The sequence below is a fragment of the Symsagittifera roscoffensis genome, chromosome 7 (assembly GCF_963678635.1).
Source record: "Symsagittifera roscoffensis chromosome 7, txSymRosc1.1, whole genome shotgun sequence".
NCBI lineage: Eukaryota > Metazoa > Xenacoelomorpha > Acoela > Convolutidae > Symsagittifera > Symsagittifera roscoffensis.
Window position 1 is genome coordinate 41,754,839 of NC_087068.1, and position 22,410 is coordinate 41,777,248.

General features: G+C 35.9%; 1 protein-coding gene across 9 annotated transcripts in view; it reads right to left on the reverse strand.

The window, feature by feature from the left end:
- The window catches only part of LOC134852203 (voltage-dependent calcium channel subunit alpha-2/delta-3-like), a 107,960-nt gene that overhangs the window by 14,755 nt on the left and 70,795 nt on the right, over window positions 1-22,410 (reverse strand). For 5 of the 9 annotated variants that reach the window (XM_063868519.1, XM_063868520.1, XM_063868518.1 and 2 more), the window contains exons 16-26: window positions 22,226-22,357; window positions 19,942-19,965; window positions 18,951-19,087; window positions 12,321-12,382; window positions 11,689-11,752; window positions 11,391-11,420; window positions 10,659-10,679; window positions 8,457-8,563; window positions 4,991-5,084; window positions 4,544-4,621; window positions 3,936-3,962 (exon numbers count right to left, since the gene is read on the reverse strand). In XM_063868519.1, the coding sequence (XP_063724589.1) occupies window positions 3,936-3,962; window positions 4,544-4,621; window positions 4,991-5,084; window positions 8,457-8,563; window positions 10,659-10,679; window positions 11,391-11,420; window positions 11,689-11,752; window positions 12,321-12,382; window positions 18,951-19,087; window positions 19,942-19,965; window positions 22,226-22,357 (776 nt within the window). The remainder of the gene's footprint in view (window positions 1-3,935; window positions 3,963-4,543; window positions 4,622-4,990; window positions 5,085-8,456; window positions 8,564-10,658; window positions 10,680-11,390; window positions 11,421-11,688; window positions 11,753-12,320; window positions 12,383-18,950; window positions 19,088-19,941; window positions 19,966-22,225; window positions 22,358-22,410) is intronic. The other 4 variants (XM_063868521.1, XM_063868523.1, XM_063868522.1 and 1 more) reach the window with 4 other exon arrangements.

The following is a 22,410-nucleotide window of genomic DNA, read 5'->3' on the forward strand; positions in this document are numbered from 1 at the left end:
CTGATTGAGTTTCTATTAACAGTTCAATCGCCAAGCTAAATTGAGCCCAATGTTTGACAAGTCCGCTTTGATTAGTCCACTACTTTAATGTTACCAGGCAAAAGCTATATCCTTTTCAGCTTCTACTTCAGTTCCCAATAGATAAGCTCTCTCCCAAGTGTACTCAAGTGACCAATTCCAATTCCAAGAGTTGGGGCCCTTAAATGCGCCTGTTTCCGGTGTTAACCTCGATTCTTCTATGCGTTTTTGGTCATCAACCCCCAAAGTTCATTTAAAGGTTACCCCTTGGTCACTTACGGTCATTCTTCTCTACTCGGGATCAGAATCTCATACCTTCCTACTCAAGTTTCATCCATTTTCAAAATACTTCCCAAGTTATCCCATTTCTAAGGTCCATATCACTTTTGCCGTAGGAGCGCCATTAACACCGGAAAGGGTCGTCGAAGGGGTTCAGTTCACTGGGTTCCTTGCTTGGAGCTGGGTTTTAGTTTCCTTGCCGCCATAAAATCAAAATGCTCTCGCTCACTATCTTGCGTAAATTGGAGTCTAAGGGGTATTATCTCCAAGTGCTGATAACTTTCAGCATAACCGTCAGATTTGGTTGAAACAATAACATACGATGTATCTTACCATTATCTAGCTTTTTCTAAACTTTTGGCTCCCTCCGTTCAGCGGGGGCCGAGAAACAAACTCCGGAAGTCTGTGATGGGGACTATTTACTTAGGGCATTTGTTAGCGCTGTTTATCAATATGTTCTTATCTCGTGGTCTTCTAAAATACGTCTCGTGGTTTTTAAAACATTTCTATAGCTTATCTTAATACATGGGCAACAGATGGAATTTTTGAGATCTCAAGAACTATTGGTTTCCTATACAAATGCCTCATTGGTGCTATGAACATGCTCGGTGGTGAAAATTTTGGGATTCAGCCTTCATGCTGACGGAAAGGTCTTGATTTTGTTATTACCTATCTTAATGCGTGGGCAACTGATGGATTTTCCAAGATCTCGGGAAGTTGTTGCCACCTAGTTGACCGACTTCCTGCAGGCTCATTATTAGGGTTCTGGAGGACGATGACGATAATTTTTTTCCATATTTGAACTCTCTATTTTTTTCTATAGCTTATCTTGATACATGTAAAACGGGTATATTTTCCAAGATCTCGGAACGGTGTTGCCTCCTAGTGAACCGACTGCTTGCAGCTCCTTATTAGAGCTTAAGAGGGTCGCGGATTTTGCTACATGTATATAAATACATAAACTTTGTTTTTTTTTTTCAAAGTACCGATAATGAAGTTAACACCTGAGCTTTGTCTTAATATTGATTGTCTTCGTTCAGTCACCGGAGGCTAGTAACCATTAGTCTGGGCCATTATAATATCGGCGGCTGGGCCTACAATTATAAATCTCTATAAACGCTAGGTAATGTTTTCTCTACGGTGACGTCGCAGTTAGTCGAATTTACAGTAGAATTACCAATTCTACAGCTGCCATTTAGACAATTTGTTCCAGTAACCAGGTGAACTTTATCGGATTAAGGAGGAGAGATCATTGACTTGGTACGAACAATCTCCTCCAATCAAGTTTATAGGCTATGGTTCTCTTGGTCAACCAACGAAGTTTCTCATCAATGAACCAGTCAAAAACCACTGTTTGTTCTCAAACCTAATCGGGAAACTTTGGGATTCCGTTCACGGTTGCTCATTTAACTCAAAATTGAATTTTTTTCTCTTGTCTCAAAACTGTCTTCGCTTTACTTCTCAAAAAATTGAAGTATAATTTCTAACTTAAAATGAGTAAATTTATTAGATAATTGGATAAAATTTAATTAGGAATGCGCTAGGCTGATCTCTTGAGCGTTGAAATAAATCCAAAACGTTTTTGAGCTCTTATTTATGATTTTTTGTAGAAAAAACGGAAAAAGTTAGACATAAGAACTATTTTGAGGTTTAAATGAGTGAACTGATTTGTTTCGACTTGTCTCGTATTACAATCTTGCCTTTTAAGATAATTAGCTATCCAATTTTGTTGTACAACTTTTCATTTTCGTTTTTCACCATTTGCGGGTTTTAACCGAAAAAAAAACTTTTTCATTTATTTTAGAAAAGGTGGTGAAGTCGTTACGTCTCCACCTCTCAATCGAAAGGTCGGATGTTCGAGACCTACCATGATCCGTGCTCGTTGCTTGACGATGAACCAACATTACCCAGTCCAGAAAAATAACCAAAAACATTGCATGTAGTTCTTAAACAGGGGCACAACAGCGGTTCGCCGTGATGAGCTATACAGCTCTTGTGTTGGTCCTTTCCCCCGTGCATAATTGGTCTTATAACACCTTCTTATTTAATCTGCTAACATTCTTCTCGACCCTATTTCGATATTCGAAAAAAAAACAATATCAATTTAAATTAACTTTGGGCTGGTGATAGCTGAGACTTTATCTATTGAGAGCAGGAGGATCGTTCGTTACCATCGGTCATTTTAAAGATGTCTATTTTTTGGTTAAAATTCACCGAACTCAAGAAAAAGTTATCCTAATGAAATGTTTCCCTTTGATGGCTTGAAAAAAATCACTTTAGAAGCTAATTTGAAGAATTACTAGATAGCAAAAATTGGGACCCCTATAAAATAAAATTTTAAACTGCGATCATAACAGCAATTGAGCGTGATCAAATTTCAGCTTTTTTTTCAGAAATGTGTTTCACAAAACTGCACACCAGCTAAATAAGTCTTTTTATATGAAAACGTGATCAAAATAAAGGAAAAGTTTTACTTGAGGCATGTTAATCGACATGCTGGTGTTGGTTGGTCAAGGGATCTGCTTAAAGACAGGTTCATTCAAACTTTGTTGCCTTTCTTGGTTTCAGAGAGTTTTACCTTTGAGTTGTGTTATGAGAGGTTAAAACATAAAATGTGCTAAGCTAGTCCCACATTATCAAGCAGACCATACAAAGATACCAAAGCATGTTGCAGCCTTAAACAACTCTTTTACAGTAAATATTATCTTGATGTGCCTCTAAAACATAGAAGGGTCCCGAATGAAATCTAATTTGTGTCATGTGACTATTATGTTAATGATCGAAGCAGTAACGGAGGAAGAGGTTGGAAAGATGCGATAATGGTGGGGGGGGGGGGGGGGGCAGACGCTTTTCTCGTATATAAATTCGACACTCTCGCCATCCCCTGGTGCTGTTTTGTTTTACGACATCCAATTTTGGCTGACCACCCTTCAAGTTTCTAAAGTCACCTTTGGATTTAAAATATGCTAATTATCTTAGTTAAAAAAATTTTAAAATATTTTTGGACAAACTTTGCAAAATTTTACCTCGCCGCAGAAAGTTTGGCGCCAGCTGGTCTTCAACTGCTTGAGTTGGGTTGGACGCCACCCCCCCCCCCCCCCCTACTCAGGGATTCGACTCCCTGCCGATTCAAAGAATCCCCTTTTGTACTATTTTGAGGCATCCATTTTTGGTCGACCGACCTTAAAATTTTTCTAAAAGCAGCTTTTGCGCCAAAATATACTATCTTTGAGGGGGGAGTCCGCGTTGCAACTAGGAAAGTCCAATTTTTTCAAAATTTTGTTTTCTAGGGACCCAACTATCATTAAAGGGAACCGATTAAAGCATAGAACAGAACCACTAATTTTTTTTTGCAAATAGTTCCGCGATCTTAAATTGAACGTTCTGGAACTCCGCTTTTAAACTCATAGAGTAGGGTGATGAATAAATTGAGATGCAAAAGGTTGACCCAAAAACTTGTCCTAATACAAATACGTCTCAGATTTTTTTAGCGTGAAAAGCGCGTTGAAATTAGAGACATAATAAAGCACTAAGATTAGTAAACAACTTATTTGTAGTTTGCCTGCATAAGTGAAAAAAGGTTAATCTCGATACAAAAAGACACACATTTAAACGTTACGACGACAAAAACAACTTACTTGAGGATCTTTGAGTAGACAGCATCTCTGAAATTGGCCCATAATTGCTAGATCAAATCTTAGTTTAATATAGATGATGACACCGGATGAATAATTTGACATAATTGACAGTTGGCTACAACTAAAAGCATGAATTTCTTGCATTGACGAAAAAAGCTGAAATTGCAATTTTTCAGTGAAAACCTGTGTTTTGACACTTTTTCTTGAAATAATAACTTTTCATTCAGAGCAACAAAAATAATCCAATAAAAAGATTAAAAAAGGTTCAGCCAGCGCTTTTCAGTTTTCGTGAAATTGATGAATCTGAATTTACTACATGAGGTTAGACTCACCGGACTCTTGAAAGTAAATAGGCATACAATTTAAATTTACAAAATCTTTCTTTAAGTATTAACGTTTACTGTGCAGTCTTACATCAAAAACAACTTTTTTTGCCTATCTTTTTTCAAAGATAGTATTTGGAAAGGAAAAATTCAGAAAAAAAAACAATTATTGGACACACGCGACTGTCAAAATAACAGACACAAGTATGTAAATAAAAACGCAGAAACTCTATTGAAAACTAACGGAACTATTAATTATTCTGAGCTATGATGAATGCCACTCACGTTTTCTTCTGGCCTATTTGTTTGAAGCGTAGAAATCCACTCCGCGTCCCCACAAACACTTCTTGAACACCCATGGCTCTGAACAAAAAAAAACATCTTTAGTAAAAACAAGGATCTAATTAACTACCCCCCCCCCCCCTATGGTACTTAGTACAGAATTGCCACTCCTAAAACAAACTAAATCAACAGTTAAGCATATATGTGAAATTTGTACCTTAACGAATCCCCAATGTGATAGAGGGGGAAAAACTTAACAAGATCTATAGAAAGTATCCTACGAACATCAGATGCTGCTAACATGCAAAACCCTCCAAAACTATCTGCAGCCAGAGTGCATTATTTGCAACTGGAAACAGTTAAATTGAACCTTCTTTTGAGAAAAAGTTAAACATTCTTTTGAAAAAAAAACACCTGAGAAAAAACGGTTTTGTTAGTTTGACTACTCACACATGGTCGCCTTCTCGGTCTCTCCAGAATGAGTCTGCGAACTCCTGAGTCACCACTGCGTCTTCTATCACTGCATTCACCGCATTCGTGTTGCCTGAAAACATCATCATTGTCTATCAAAAGTTATTTTTTGTCTAGCATCTTAAATCCTCACACAAATTTTAAAAACGTGTATTTGAGTTAGGGTTTTTTTTTTATTGTTAAGCAAAAATTTACTGAAAATATCAACTTTAACTACAAAACTTTATGGAGCCTTATTTGACTCAAAATTTTAAACCCAAATTGTTTTGAGTGAGTTGTTTTGATTGCATAAAAGCAACAAATTTGCTATCAAAATGTCGCAAGGGAATCATTCAAAGGCATGACTTTTTTCTGTCCAAATTGACCAATGTTTTGACATTTTGACTTCAAAATATACAAATGAAAGATGCAGCGAGCGCAGTAGACCACGAAGGTTGGCTCTTCAGAAGATATAAAAGCTTCATAAAAGCTTCAAAAATCAAAGCGGCGGAATTATCTTTGAAAACCAAGTTCACACTTCGGTGCCTCTATGCAAAAAATACTTTGTTTGGTAGGAAATGATGGTGAAATCTTGGGTAAAATTTCCCTTAACCTTGACTAATAAATTATCTAGACTGTTGGAAAACGTTTATGAACTTTTGAGTTTCAAATATCGAGAAGAAGAATCTTTTTGGAAGAATTTTACTGGAAAAAACTATCTTAGTTAGATCAATAACTTTCAGAATCTTTAATTGAAGAGTTTTGCTGGAGAAAACTATCTAAGTTAGATCAATAAGTCATTTATTTTTTTTTGCGCTGGGGGTTCCTAAAACAAAAATAAATTTATGTTACAAAAGTCAACCTCGCTTTTATGCGCCATGTGTTTTTCTACAATTGAAAACTTTTGTTGTTCGAGAGCAATTCAACTTAAAATGAGTTTCTAAAGACTCCAAAAATTAACAAGGAAAGCAGATTGCAAAAATTTCAATTTTTTTGATGAATTTTTTTTGCCAATTGAGCGCATTTTGAAACAAAAAAAAACTAGTTCTTTATTATAGTAAAATCAAGATTTTTTTAGCCTACAAACCTTAAAAAAAACTTTGCATATAACAAGCGTTAGTCGATTGCAGTGCTCGATAGAAATAAGACTGAATCTCAAAACATTCAAACCAGTTTTTCTCGACACTGGAATCCACTTTTAAACTTTTTTATTCGGTTTGAATCACGACTGGAAGGGTTTTAATATGAAATCTCACTCGAATCACTCCAATGTTGCGTGGAAAAAAACTAGAAGACATCAAATACAAAGTTCATCCCATTTTTTAATTGATCGGATCAATTAGCCAGAAAAAAATGCATGGAAAACATGAATAACACCAATTATTTGTAGTTAAAGCTAAATTGTTGGCAATTTTTTTTCAGATAACAAATCTGACGTACCAATCAAACTAAAAGGGTTCACTTTCACGTCTGAAACTACTTACTTCCTCATTTTCGCACGTAAAAACCATGTGAAGGCATGTAATGAGCCTGAAAGCACCGTCAGTTGAACTAAAACATGTTCGAGATCCCACCAAAACAAAATTGGACAGGTCCGATGATAGAGGTTGAATACGACATTTGAGATAAAATGGATACCGGTATGACTAAAAACTAAACGAACAATCCAGAAAGTTAGGAAGCGCAACGAAACAAAAATTAGAAGTCCTGGGCAAAACGATCACATTAATTTTTTTCACCTGCCGTGTTAGTTGAAATGTGTAAAGCAATTTCAGCAAAATTTAGAAATAATTAGAGCTAAGTTGTTAATTTTTGATTAAATGTACAAAAACTTTTCCCTCAAAACTAACGAATAGGAAAAAATTTCATGTGCAACTGTGTAAACTACAGAATTTTCTTTTAATTGAAAAAATCAGAAATTTGAAGCAATCTAAGATTTCAAGCTCGGGATAAATTATATACACGGTTTAAATTTTTTTTCGAAATAATCAGGTTTGACCAACTTGATTGCAAGAGAAAAGAGCGATACTTTTTTCAATCGGTTGCACGACGTTGACAAATTTTAATTCAAAAGTCTTCAAACGCGTATCACATGTTTTGAGCGGGGATTCTTAATGGGACTATCCAAATATTTATGAAGCTTGACTAATTGGCAGCACGCAAACACGCAAAAGTCTGATGCTACTACAAAGTTTTGTAAGTATTCAAATGCTCAGAAGTTGGGTTTTGTTATTTTTTATTTTTCTAAGTGTTTCAAAAATGACACTTTCTCCGACATATATACCTACTCTGCCTCCTCTTTCATTTCAGTCAAATTAAATCAAATAAAGATTCACACCCAAAATGTAGTTTTTTACATTCAACCGGGTTTGTGTTATACTTATCGCTTTTGGCTCTTGGTTAAGTTGATCAACCAAAAATTTGAACTTGTTAGAGTTTTTGGGAAGCAATTTTATGTTCTCTAGTAGAAATTGTTTACTTGAATACATCTTCTCATGCTCCTTATAAGTCTATGTTTGTCCCTTTTGGAATAACTTTTACATTAGATGCTACCGTAATCAAATATGTACAAAAGCAATTTGAACTTGAAAACTAGTTGTTTAGGGTTACCTTGATTTATATTACATTCAAAAACCAAAAAAAAATGCTTCAATTCAAAGAATTTTGCACATGATTACCAAAACTCTTTCCCAACTTCCTTTGTCTCAAACGTTTTTGACATTAAAAGTTTGTTTTAGTTTTTTTCTCTTTTTTCTTGTTTTCCTCGCAAAATCACCTACTTTGGTCATCGCAATAGGTCGAGTGACATGTCATATTAAAACCCTTTCAGTAATGATACGAAGAGATTTTAAAGTTCTGAACAAGTTTTCTCAGTGTCGAGAAAAACCGGTATAAAATTTTTGACTTTTTATGTGGAAACTTAATTTTGCTCAAGTAAAGTTGGTTTTAGTTGTTTTTAGCACCAATTTGGGAATCAAAAACTTCAAAAAATCAAAAAACTTCAGCAAAAAAAGAGAAAAAATTTTTGAAAACTGTTTAAATTGTTTTTACTTTTTTTTCGTTTTCTTTTTTCGGCTGCCATTTTCCTACCAAAGCTGTTTTCCAATTGATTTATTTGACCGCTCGCGGACTAAATCCCCCAGGATAAAATCCCCCAGGATAAAATTCCACCGGATATAATCCCCCAGAACTAAATCCCACGGGGGATTTGGTCCTACGGGGGATTTAGTCCTGGGGGATTATATCCGGTGGGATTTTATCCTGGGGAATTTAGTCCTAGACCCCTATTTGACTATTACTGTCGATTTTGCCTTCTTTTATTCAGATTCTTTTTATCAGCCTTTTTTGGTCATTGGTTGGCCAGAATGGATGTCGTAAAAAAGAACCGAAGGTTTTCCAATTAATAAACCCGCCCTTGCTTCAAACAACACATTATCAACTTATCTATAATCGTTAAAATACGTACAGATGACTTTGAGTTCCCGGTTAAGCATGGGATCCTTGATCTCGTTGATGACCGCCTGCATTTGACTCATCTCTTTACTGGTACCCTCGTCCATCATACAGTATACCCTACAAAGGAAACCAGCCAATCAAAATTGAGCAACACTAGCCAATCAGCAGCTGTCATCTGGCATAAAACTTCGCTGCATGGAATCAGTTCGTATGTAACCAAAAGTTAAAAGCAAGTACTGTTAAACCAAAATATTGGCCAAATTGAAAGTTTTCTGCAATATTAGAACAGTAAATGTAATCCAATAGCAGCAATACTTAACAAATAATTTCTAAAAACCAATTAAAAAGCAAAATATTTGCCGAATTTTATATCTTTTTTCATTATTACAACACAAAATGTAAAACCCAATAGCAGCGATACATTATAAAAAAAATCAGTAATATATATTTAATCGAAAAGACAAGTTTAATTTAGTATGGAGTGGTGCTGTAAACAAGTTCGTTGATTAGCAGAAGTTCCAAAAGCCTAAATTTGCCCATTATCGGTGGGTGAGACTAATTATGTATCTATAAAGGGAATCGTAAGTGAAGTTCAAAGTCTCTAGCGTCGTGAGTCTAAATTTTAGTTCTGCTGTTTAAGAAGCGGTTGCTTACAGTTGGCGGGTATGTTTTATTAATGTCGGGCGCTTAATCATTTCACCCCTGTCTGTTCAACCCCGATGTCATTTCAATACCACTTTTTGGACAACCTCTCAGGGGCGGATTTAGGGGGTTGCGGACCCCTTCCCCTCAGGGATTCGACCCCCTGCCGACCCAAAGGGTCCCCCCTTTGGTACTTTTTAAGAAATCCATTTTTGGCCAACCGACCCAAAAAATTTTCTAAAAGCGACTTTGGCGCCAATATATTCTATTTTTGAGAGGGGAGCGCGCGCCGAAAAAACGCAATTTTCGGTCAAAATTTTCCAAAAAGTGCCTAAAAACGCCTTTTTTGGCCTGTTTTTTTTCAAATTTTTGCCTGCGGCGCAGAAAATGTTGCCAAAAAAGGGACTAAACCATGCTTAGCGAGAGCTCAAAATTCAATTCGGTCGACCTAAAAAAAAAGGTCGACAAAATTTTCGAAATTTTTTTTGAAAATTCCCCCCCCCCCCTCGAGAAAATCCTAGATCCGCCCCTGCAACCTCTTTTAAGTGGCAGTTTTTCAACCCTTGAGGCAAAAATGGGATTCTGTTAACAATTTGCCCACATAGCACTAGCTAAATTTATACAGAAAAGTTTAAGCAGTTAAGCATAGTCAAATATTTGAACTCGGTAACGAGTTTTTCCCTTTTTCAAATAGGGGGATCAGTGGCGGATCTAGGATTTTCTCGAAGGGGGGTTGGATTTTAAAAAAAAAAATGACAATTTTTTTTAGGTCGACCAATTTGATTTTCCGAGCTCTCCCAAATCACTAAAAAGACCATGTTTTGGCCAAAATTTATGCGCCGTAGGCAAACTTTTGACCAAGAAATTTTGACCAAAAAAACTTTTGACCACAAAATTTTGACCAAGAAATCGCGTTTTTTTGGACGCGCGCGCCCCTTCAATATTAGTATAAAATGCCTTTAGAAAAATTTCAGGGTTAGTCCCCCAAAAATGGATATCTTAAACCAGTACAAAGGGGGGACTCTTTGGTTCCGCAGGGGGTCGAATCCCTGAGGAAGAAAAGGCGTCAAACTCCCAATTCCCCCCCCCCCCCCCCCCCCACAGGCCCCGCCTTAAAACCGCCCCTGATGGGGATTGTTAATAAGATCTAAAAAAAAATCCTCAGAATTAAGGAAAATATAAATTACACGTAAAAACTGTCTTGTTTGTTAGATTTGGTTTCTAAAATGGCGGGTAAACTGGGGGGCGGGGTGGTTCTGGGCTAAAAAAAGGGTGAAATGATTTGGGGATGAAACGAATGTCACCCGACAGTGACTCAGTGCACTTGGCGTGACTTATTTTCACTCCTCTTTTTAGTGAGTTGTTGTTATGAGGTTCAATTTCAGTGCAACGATAAAAATTTTGAAGCAATGTCGTGATGATATCAAAAGCGCCTTGTGTTGAAATCATAAAACGCGATTAACCGACCGAAACTTTCAAAAATAAAAACATGGCCAATTCAACTCTGCAATCAATAGTTTCCGATAATTTTTGGATCGATTTACAAGGGAAGGATGGATAATTCACTTACGCACAAACCGAGAGAGTATCGCTAAAAATTCAAAGGTTAAATTTCTGATTTGAGAATTGGGCATTGACTAACGTTTAAGTTCTATTTCAAGTATTTGAGAGCTGAAAAAAAATAAATTCAAACATATTTTGTCAATGTGTGAAATAATAACAAGAGCTCGTATCAGGGCAAAACCCCGAATATGGCTGGCCTTTCGCCTATTAAAAATAGCTTTTGTATCAAAAATTGCGATAAATTTTCAAAAAAAATTTGAAAAATTGAAAACATTTTTTTTTGTCGAAAAACAAAACACGAAGTACAAGGTGATTTAGTAAACTTCGAGTAGCATATAAAAAAGATCCTTCTTAACCTCAATTCATTTAGAACTTATTCTGAGTCGGTAATTGTCCCAAATTGGCAGTTTTCAAAGCCCCATATATACTTCGTTACTAGACGGTTGATTGATAAATGTGTATGACAATTTTGACCTTTCTTTGAAAATGGTATCCATGTTGTTAACAAACGCTACTTCACACACTTTTTACAGTCAAGGTTTGACCTTGATACGAGACGTCTTGTTTTGATTTTTGAACCACATAACAGAAATGACCCAAACTGTAATTGAAGAAACTGAAAATAAATTTATTCACTTTATTGCCAAAAAATCGATATTACGTATATATTTTTAAGGCATGCTGGCTTTATAACATAATTACAGAACTTCATTTGATGCCGCTTTTGGCGGTTTCTTACTGTTTTGGGCCGTTTGGTTGCGGTGCATTGCTAAATCAATTTAATTGAATTAATTTTCTATTTAAAAGCGCAAATTGTCACTAAAAATTAAAATTTTAATTAGAACATCGGCAAAGCAAGGCTGCATAGACACATTTTGGTATTCTCTGATTTACTCTGAAAAGAAAAAAAAATACGTTTCCACCGCATGAAGATTAGAAGGGCCGCAAAAAAATCTGGAGAATTAATCAAGTGAATAATTAAAATAAACCTGATTTAGTTTTGCTACTGTTCTAAAGTAGTGTTTAAAAATTCTAACCATTTATCCAATCGAATGTTCTTTGATTCCATGGCTTTTATTTTTTTCGGATCATCTCGGCGACCTGAAAAACAAACAAATTTTGAACTGTTACTAATTTCGATGTAATATAAATAATTTCACTTGTAGCTGAAGCTAAAATTTTTACAAAATTCAATTTCAACTTTAAAAATCGGAAGTTCAAAATAATTATTTATATCTTTTTGTAAAACAAAACGCAACCGATGCTGACGAATTTTTCCAAGAAATTTGATAGGCTACACTTTTGGAACGCCGCTTTCAACTCGTAGCGATTCGACCCCCTCAGCAACGAAAAGGGTCCCTTTTTGGTACTATTTTTGACACCAATTTTCGGCCAACCGGTCTTAAAAATTTTTCTGAAAGGCGCTTTCTTCAATATAACTTATTTTGTGGGTGGCGGGCGTGCCAAAAACGCAATATTTTGGTCAAAACTTTCCAAAAAGTGCCGCACTTTCAAAATTTTCCTGTGGCGCCGAACGTTTTGCCAAAATAGGGTCGTTACGGCGTCAAATCAGTCGACTTAAGAAAAAATTGACATTACTTAAATCCACTCATGCGTTGAACAAAAAAATTCCCTCTTCAAAGCGATTCTATAGAATTAAATGACTCACCCATTCCCGACTTGAGCGAGAAGTTGTACATGCCGAACTCACGCTGGATAGCAATTGCGAGTCTAAACAAAAATGAACTCATTTTGTCGAGTCACATCCCGAAGTAAAATAAACCCACATTTTGTTATTCGCCCATTTCGGCCTTCGCACAATTCACCTGCGCTTAGTTGTAGAGGTTATTGAGGATGTTTCGAGACTTTCGCGATCAAAACTTCGTTTGACCTGATTTTTGCTATCAAGTTTGTGGCTTTCGCGATTGGGATCTTATTAACTATTCCCCCTATGCATGTATTATTTTTGACAACCCGAACCGAGAAAATTCTTTATTTCTGACCTGAAATACTTTGTATCTAAATTTATTTCTGGTCAGAAATTCTTTTTGAAATGTTTAAATAAAGCATAGATTTTCTTTAATTACTTCATTTCTCATACTTATTCTGATCAAAAATTAGTTAAATCTAGGCTATTTTTAGCTGGAAATAAGTCTTCTGTTGGGGATCGACCTCATACCTTCTGCTTGCTAGACATTTGCTGTATCCACAAGGCTACATCCCTTAAAACAGTTCTCTAGTTTTAGGAAAATAACAATGTTATAACAAGTGTAAGTTTGCATTCTATTCGCTCCTGCTACTGTGTATGCTCGAAGCATGTTTATCTCGTTGCGGTTGAACAGTGAACTGATTTCTGGTTATTTCTTTCCAGAAAATGTTTGTTTCTAAACTAGAAAAGAAATAGATCACTTTTGCACGGAAAATACGAGAAAACTAGGCTAGATAATCTACATAGAATTTCTATCTAGAAACACAGCGTCCGTTCGGTACGGGAACCATTTCTGTATAAAATATGCATTTCAAAAATGTCAACAATTAAGAGGGTTTTTATTTTTGCGCTTTCGTATTTGTATCACTCACTATTTATATAATACCCACGTAAAACATTTTGAATATTTATATATATATATATATATATATGTATTTTCTGAAAACAAACTATGTGGCCGCCATATTTGATATTTTGAAAATTTAAAAAGGGGGAAATAGTTAACAAGATCCTGCGATTGAATTTTCAGACTTTCCCAACTCATAATGTAAATTGGGTCTTGATACGATAAAAGATATGTGGTGCGACTTTTGAAGTCTGGACATAAGTCACGGACCTCAAAGGGTGACACGTATAGCCTCATTCTTTACGGATGCATGAAATATATATGATAAACGTAATCATAACAAGACTGCTTGTATCATGTCAAAACTCAGAGTGTTCCTACTGCCTTTAAGGGTCTATGGAGCAGTGTTTACTTTAAAAAAAAGTATTTGGTGCATTTTCCAAAAAAAAGTGAACAAACAATTTGAAAAAAAAGTTGAGATTTAAAAACTATCACCCCACTACGAAATGATATAATTTGCTCCCAGTAGCGTAGCAATTATGACAAATAGCCTGCATTTACCAATTTGGATCAATTTCTTGGACGGATTAAATCTCCTCCTACTCATTAATAGCGCGAAATGTATCGCGCGTCAATTGTCCCAAATTGGTCATATTGCCAATTTTTAACTTAACCCTCATTACTTTACAAAAAAACTCCCAGGTGAAAAATCTTTTTAAATTTGAGCTCACGACAACAATGCTTTTTAGATATAAATAAACCTCTATTTAGATATAAAAAAAACCTCAAAAAAACTTTTCAGATATAAAAAACTTTAGTAAGATGATGTAAAAAAAATGATGTTAAAAAATTTCATCAAAACCTGGCTAATTAAAAAGTCGCAAAATGTTTCCTGAAAAGAAACCACCCTAAGCACAATTATTCCGTCATTTTATTCGGAAGTTGGAACAATGAGAGCGTGCAGAGCGAAAAACACGGCAAACGGCATTCGGAAATAACTAGAAATTTTTTTGTTATACATTTCTCGTGATATGTAATATTTTGATGCTCCTGATAGGTATTGAAAATCGAATAATCAGGAGCGGGATTGTCTACTGTATGGTACTATTCTAAGACATCAATGAGATTTTTGTTTTTAGTTTTTGTTTTTTGGTATTATTTTATGTCTTGGACGAGCGAACCTAAATTTTTTCTAATGAGGGCTTGGTCGCAAATATAAACTCCAATTTTGAGGGGAAAGCAAGCTCGAAGAAAAAGATTAAAGTTTTTTAAAAAATAAACACAGTTTATGAAAATTTTGCCTGCAGCGTAGATTTCTTTGACAAAAACGGGTCTTTCTGGCGTTTCAAGAGAGCATAGAAATATTGATAAAACTCAACATTATCGACAAAATTCACCAACTTTTTTTGAAAAAAATTCGCCCATGTGAATCAAGAATATTGAATTAAACCTAAAATTCTTTTTATAAATAGTTTGTTTTTTAAATTCTTATTATCAAGACTGCTCGTATCAGGGCGAAGCCCTGAATGTTCCGACTGCCGTTTAAGGTTTATGGAGCAGTAATAACATTTAAAAATTCAATGAAATAAAACAAAATCAAAAATTTTTTCTAAAATTTGAAGTTTTTTAAATAAAAATCATCCCCTCACACGCCATACAAAGTACATAAGGATAGATTTCGCTCCTTGTAACAAACCAATTATGGCACATAAGCTTCTTTTAACCAATTTGGAACGATTTCTAAGACGGATTAACTCTCCGCTTACGCGTTAATAGCGCGAAATATATCGCGCGTTAATTGTCCCAAATTGGCCAAAATGGCAATCTTTAAACCCCCGTAACTTTACGGAAAATGATCACAGGTAAAATATCTTTTCAAATTTGAGCTCAGGACAACAATACCTTTCGAATGATGTAAAAAATGTCCGTCAAAAATGGCTAGTTAAAAAGTCAAAATTTGTCTGAAGAAAAAACAACCCCCCCCCCCCCGAGCACACAGTCTATGACGTTTCCAAAATGGACTAAAAACTGTGCTGAAAAAACGATCCTAACTAAAGTTTTTTTCGACCTTCGGTTTTCAGAGCAATAACTTATTCGAGCATTGAATGTATATTGGACCGACGAATAGAAGACTTAATCTTTACGAAATAGCCTTGCCGGATGTCTTGTGTTTATTGTTCCGACTTTTGATACGAAAGTAACGGAATATTTGTGCTCGGGGTGGGTTTTTTTTTCTTCAGACAAATTTCGACTTTTTAACTAGCCATTTTTGGCGGAATTTTTTTTATCATTCGAAACCCATTGTTGTCTTGAGCTTAAATTTGAGAAGATATTTCACCTGTGATCATTTTTCGTAAAGTTATGAGGGTTTAAAGATTGCCATTTTGGCTATTTTGACCAATTTGGGACAATTAACGCGCGATATAATTCGCGCTATTAACGCGTAAGCGGAGATTTAATCCGTCTTATAAATCGTTCCAAATTGGTTGAACGAAGCTTATTTGCCATAATTGATTTGTTACAAGGAACGAAATCTATCTTTTTGTACTTTATATGGCGTGTGGGGGGATGATTTTCATGAAAAATTTTCAATTTTAGAAGAAAAAAAATTTCATTTTATTTTATTTCATTTCATTTTTTATGTATTACTGCTGCTCAATAAACCTTAAAAGGCAGTCGGAACATTCAGGGCTTCGCCCTGATACGAGCAGTCTTGTTCAACTAATTTTCAATTTTCCGGTCGCAATAATTTTTTTCTTCAAAAGTTTGCTTTGTTTTGTTTACATCAAAGAGTGAACGTTTTGTTTGTTCATGCCAGATTGACCGGAAAGTTGCTTTCGTTCAGATTGATTGAAGTAAGAAAAGAGGTCGAAAAAACAAATTAGGTCAATATGGAGTAGGTTAGCATCTTCCCCATACAACTTTAACGTTTTTGCCGGGAGGATGATAACTGGATTTTGAGCTAAAAAGAACAAGCTACTTACATGCAATTGTAACCCAAAATAAAAAAAGTGGTGGATCTTAATTTGGTTTATTTAGGGTGTATGGTGTTATTTTCGCCCCACATTATACAAAGTGTTGACTCAAACCTAACAATGTACATTTTGCCTGTTACTACCTTTGTAACTATCTCTCCCTCTCTCAGACACCAATTTAATGGTGTAAAAATGAGTTCACCAGGTCATTCCGGTGACCCCACGATCGTATGCTACCGTGTAATTAGGGTCTATTCTAATTATGGTTGTCAACTATGCTAGCAATTTAAACGCGTTTTTCTCAAATAGGGTTGGTTGAACCAAATTACCATGGTTCAATTTGTTTTGCCAAATTCGGGCCCAAAATTTCACCGTGAAAATTGATCATTTTTGGTCTTTTTAGTCAACTGGGAAAAGAATATATTGATAATCTATTAAAATTGCACAATATTGAAACTAAGTGTGATAGCTAAGTGTGACACTAAGCTAGCCTCAATTCAATTTTAAACGATTTTGTTCTGCGGTATAATTTGCCATGCACGAATAACTATTGTTACACTGTCAGCATTTTGAACTAAATCTTCAAAGCGCGCTTAAACTAGTCCAAGCCACGGTCAAATTATGAATTTTTATTTTCCCTGTCAAATTATTGTTCCGACTTTCGATACGAAAGTAACGGAATATTTGTGTTCGGGGTGGGTTTTTTTTCTTCAGACAAATTTCGACTTTTTAACTAGCCATTTTTGACGGAATTTTTTTATATCATTCGAAAGGTGTTGTTGTCTTGAGCTCAAATTTGAAAAGATATTTCACCTGTGATCATTTTTCGTAAAGTTATGGGGATTTAAAGATTGCCATTTTGGCCAATTTGGGACAATTAACGCGCGATATATTTCGCGCTATTAACGCGTAAGCGGAGAGTTAATCCGTCTTAGAAATCATTCCAAATTGGTTAAAAGAAGCTTATTCGCCATAATTGGTTTGTTACAAGGAGCAAAATCTATCTTTTTGTACTTTGTATGGCGTGTGGGGGGATGATTTTCATAAAAAATTTCAAATTTTAGAAAAAATTTTTTTTCATTTTATTTTTTCTTACATTTAATTTTTAATGTTAATACTGCTCCATAAACCTTAAAAGGCAGTCGGAACATTCAGGGCTTCGCCCTGATACGAGCAGTCTTGTTAGAGTTAAATTATTTTTTTTACATTTGACTCATTGGACAGGGAGTCGATATCGTCAATGGGGTATAAAAAATTTTGTCAAAAACTATGATTTCGATCGCCAAAAATTGACTGAAAAAATCAAAAACCACCACAAGCGTAAATATTCCGTTTTCTTTGAAAGTCGGAACAAAGATATTTTGATTTAGGCAATCGGCCCACTAGAAACTTTCTTCTTCTATTTTTTATCAGAAATTAAGCTGATATTCTAGTAGAATTCAAATTGTGATTTCAGATTTGATTTCGATTTTGGCTAGGATTTGGGTTTTTGATTTAGACTTTAGATTTCAGACTGTGCATTAAGTCCTCTGCCAGGATAATTGCGAGGGCGAGCTCTCACTTGACCTCTATCCTCAGAGATATTGGCAGAAGTGTCAAACCTAGTTGCTCCATGTAGCTGGATTGCACTTGCATTCCAAACTTTCTTACAGCTTGTTGTTCCGACTTTCAATGAAAGTGCGGAACATTTATGCTTTGGGTGGTTTTTTATTCAGTCAAATTTTGATTATCTAAAAAGCGTTTTTATGGATTTTTTAATACCCTTGTTCAAAAGATATTGTGGTTGTCTTGAGCTCCAATTCAAAACATACTTTATCTGTGATCATTGTTCGTAAAGTTACGAACATTTCAAAATTGCTAATTTGGCCCAATAGGGATAATTAAAGCGCGACAAGTTGCGTTTTTATAACACGCCTAAGCGGCAAATTAATAAGTTTCAAATTAAACTGAGGCCAGCAATTTAGTCCTATACAAAATATTAGATGGTAAACACACCCCTTGTATTTTACATTGGGTGTGAAGGGATAAAATGAGAAAAAAATGAAAAAAAAGTTTATTTATTCAAGCAGAAAATCAAACAAGACTGCTCGTATCAGGGCGAAGCCCTGAATGTTCCGACTGCGTTTTAAGGTTTATGGAGCAGCAGTAATAACATAAAAAATTAAATGAAATGAAACAAAATGAAAATTATTTTTTCCAAAATTTGAAATTTTTTGAGAAAATCATCCCCCCACACGCCATATAAAGTACAAAAGGTTAGATTTCGTTCCTTGTAACAAATCAATTATGGCAAATAAGCTTCTTTCAACCAATTTGGAACGATTTCGAAGACGGATTAAATCTCCGCTTACGCGTTAATAGCGCGAATTATATCGCGCGTTAATTGTCCCAAATTGGTCAAAATGGCCAAATGGCAATCTTTAAACCCTCATAACTTTACGAAAAATGATCACAGGTGAAATATCTTTTCAAATTTAAGGTCAGGACAACAATACCTTTTGAATGCTATAAAAAAATTCCGTCGAAAATGGCTAGTTAAAAAGTCGAAATTTGTCTGAAGAAAAAAAAACCACCCCGAGCACAAATATTCCGTTACTTTCGTATCGAAAGTCGGAACAAAAACTTTTGATTTGACCTCAAAGTGCAATCGGAACGTTCCGGGCTTCGCGATGATATACGACTAGTCTTCTTTTTCTACGAATTGACGCCTTGTTACATATTGTAACCTGTTACGAGCTGTCTCCTCGTGTAATAAAATGACAGACTGACCGGAAGGGTGTTTTCTCCAATGGGGTGAAGTAGTAGTTCATGTCTCTGATGTCTATCCTGTCCCACGCAGACATGCGGTAGATGACGTCATCCAGAGTGTAGCCCCCCACTTGGCCATCCACCATCCTACTACGCAGCTGAAACCACCCACTTAAAAGGTCAACAGAGTTCATTGACATATAAAAAGGGAGAATCCCTCGTGTCAGAAAGACTCACTGTTTTGATCTCGGAAAATCTTGCCAAGATTATGATTATCAGTAACTTGGAAATCTTCCATGATGAAGCAATACCGTGCACTATCTTGCATGGTAACTTGGCAGGATCTTGTATGATCTATCTATGGGATTTCTTTAACTATTTCCCTTCCTAGGGTACCTAGTAACGAATTGCCACCCCTATAAAGAAATAATTCAATGGTAAGCATAACGAATCTCCCCTTTTGCAAAGGGAGGGGCAAATAGTTAAAGATAACCTGGATCTTGATAAGATTTTCGAAGTCCAGAACACTGGTGAACTAATGCTCGAAAATTACGCGCAGCCAATCAGAATTAAGTATTCAAAAATTCGAAATAAAATACCACAAACATCTGTCAGCTCAGTTTGAAGAGAATTGATTACGGTTGAGAACTTTTGAGCATTGGGCCCCATTATAGCCCCCATTATAGGCCAATAGAATGACTCATTAGATAGAAAATGACAAGTAAAATAGTGTGATTTGGGAGAATAAAAGGTGTTTGGTATATCAAGATAGAAAAAGCAAAAGCTGCCTTTTCAAAAAAAAGAGTAATTTGCAACCTTCATTTTTTTCTGAAGCTCAGTCAATTCAATTTAAAAAGAAATTCAAATTAAAGAGACTGTTCGCCAAAAACATATTAATCGTCAGAAATCAGAGTTGCAGATTATGATAGAACACATTTGAGTAAACGAAACGAAGTTTTACACAGTCAGGTTAAGTTCCATTTTGAACAGCAAACGATTGTGTAATGAGTACCGTTTCAATGACATGTACCAGCTTCTAGGGTTGAAAAAGTAAGAAAAATATCAAATCAAGTTTTTCTACTTTATATTTTGTACATATACCCTGGCTTGTATATAACCTGGCTTGTAGACGGTACTTTCAAAATTTGCCCCAGTCAGTTTTACCAGCTGTACACTGTACACATCCAGATTGGCGGGTTTTATCCACTTGCGTTTACGCTCTGCTTAGCAATAAGCGCTTATCAACCTATAACAAATTCCTAACCGCACTCAAATCGCTTATCGGTGACGTAACCCCGGAAAGAATTTTGATCGACTTTGAAATTGCGGCTCTGAGTGCTTTTACCTCTCATTACGAAACTGACATTAAGGGATGCTATTTTCACCTCTGTCAGAGTTTTATGCGAAAAATATCCGAATTGGGCCTTAAAAAGACGTACGAATCAAACAGCGAGCTAGTTTTAGCGCTGAATATGATTCCTGCGCTTAGTTTTGTTCCGGAGTCAAAAGTGGAAATCGGGTTCGACCTAGTCATTGAGGAAATATGCAGTGTGGCAACCAAACTGGATATTTCACAAAACGATTTCGAAAAATTAGACGAGCTCACTGCTTATTTCCAAAAAACTTACATTAGAGGGGATTTGATTGGCCGAAAAACACTTTTTCCTATTTCTCTTTGGAACCATTATCAAAATGCTGTGTGTGGTCTAGCCCGAACCACAAATGCAGTTGAAGGGTGGCATCTAGGTGTAACCACTTTGTTTCAAGGCAGCCATCCTTCAATACATACGTTTCTCGAAAAAATTCAACTGGATTCCTACAATCAAAAGTTCAACATTTTGAAGGCATCCAGCGGCACTATCAACTTATCCCGGAAGAAGTACCGTGATCTGAATGAAAAAGTTCAACAGATAACAAGTTCATACACAGACTCTAACTTATTGTCTTATATCCGTTCACTTGCCCATTTAACCTATTAAATTTTGTTATAGTTTTTGCCTAATTTTTCCTAAATTTAAAATTGTTTGATCAATTTTTTTATAGACGTCTCCTTGCATTCTCCCGGAGAACGCCGAAACGCAATACTACGACTCGCATTCAAAAATGCTGTCTCTAGCAATTTGATCCCAGAGCAATTGCTCTTATTGACGGGAGGCTAGGTTGGGGGTAGGGGCCTGACGGCCCTTTGAGTATTGCGCCTAGCGAAAAAAAGTTGATCAAAATTGAGAATTGATATTTTTTATCAAATAGAACGGCAAGTGATTCGTTATGAAAATGATTTGAAAGCTTTAGAATTTTGCAAAAACTCAATTTCAATTTTGTACCGACTTGAATTGTCTGGAAAATCAGGCCATTTTTAGCAAAGTTGGTTTTGATTAATTGGAAATCCTTTTCAAGTTCAATTATAGTCTAAGCTATTTTGAAGTTTGAATTTCATTTTAAAGGCCAAGTGATTAGCAAGGTCATTCATGTTCGAAATTTGTCCAGCAAAATTTTTACCGTTTCTTTGATTTTAACCGACGCTTTGTTTTTGCTTTGATCAATTAACCGCTTTATTTTCAATTCTCAGGTTCTTTGTTATTTTATTATGGTATCTTATGTCGTGGGCGATTTTAGAACGAGGTATCTTTTGGAATGGTATCTTATTGACTGGGATCTTCTCGTTTGGGATCTTAAGGTAAGGGATCTTTTGTCATGTAACCATATATTCAGTAGCGTGCCGAGGGAAATGGGACCGCCCTCCCTCTGCCCCTCAGTTCTGACTGCCAAAACTTTCCAAAGGGTCCACAAAAAAGGTCAACAAAATTTTCAAAAAATTTTGAAAAACCACCTTTTCCCCCTGGAAAAGTTTCTGCGCACGCCATTGTATATATTCAATAAAAATTTTAAAAATTTATCTAGCAGTGGTTAAAACCGGTTTAAAAATTCGTATACGGGCAAAGATTTACTATAAAAATGTTTCCAGAAACTATTTTTTTTCGCGGCTTCAGGGATAAGGACGCGGTTTGATTTCCTCGCGGATACGGACGCTTTGAGGTTGTAGCTCTAGAAAACGTTAATAATCCTTGGGTGAATTTGTCCAACTGAGAAATCAACAACATACAAGCTGATCAGCAGCTCTTAACTTGTAACCTCGACCACCTTCGGCTGAGACCTCGGTCATGTATTTTTTGGGTATCATCTTCAATTCAAAATGTTTCCAGTCTCGAACCGCAGACCTCCCTGCTCGTTTCCAGTTTCGAACCGCCGACCTCCCTGCTCGGAAAAGAAAGAAAGTGAATATTGAATATACATACCCCGTCCTCAACCCAGACTTTGGTTCCGTTGTCGTAAGTGTAGTTGTGTCTTCTGTCCTGTAGTTCCACTTCAGACATGTCCACACTGTTGTAGTTCGGCTTGTCCAGCTCTTCGCCTTTGTGATTCATGTACTACACTCACACAAAACACACACGTAAAATACAGAACACGAGTCGAAGTTTTC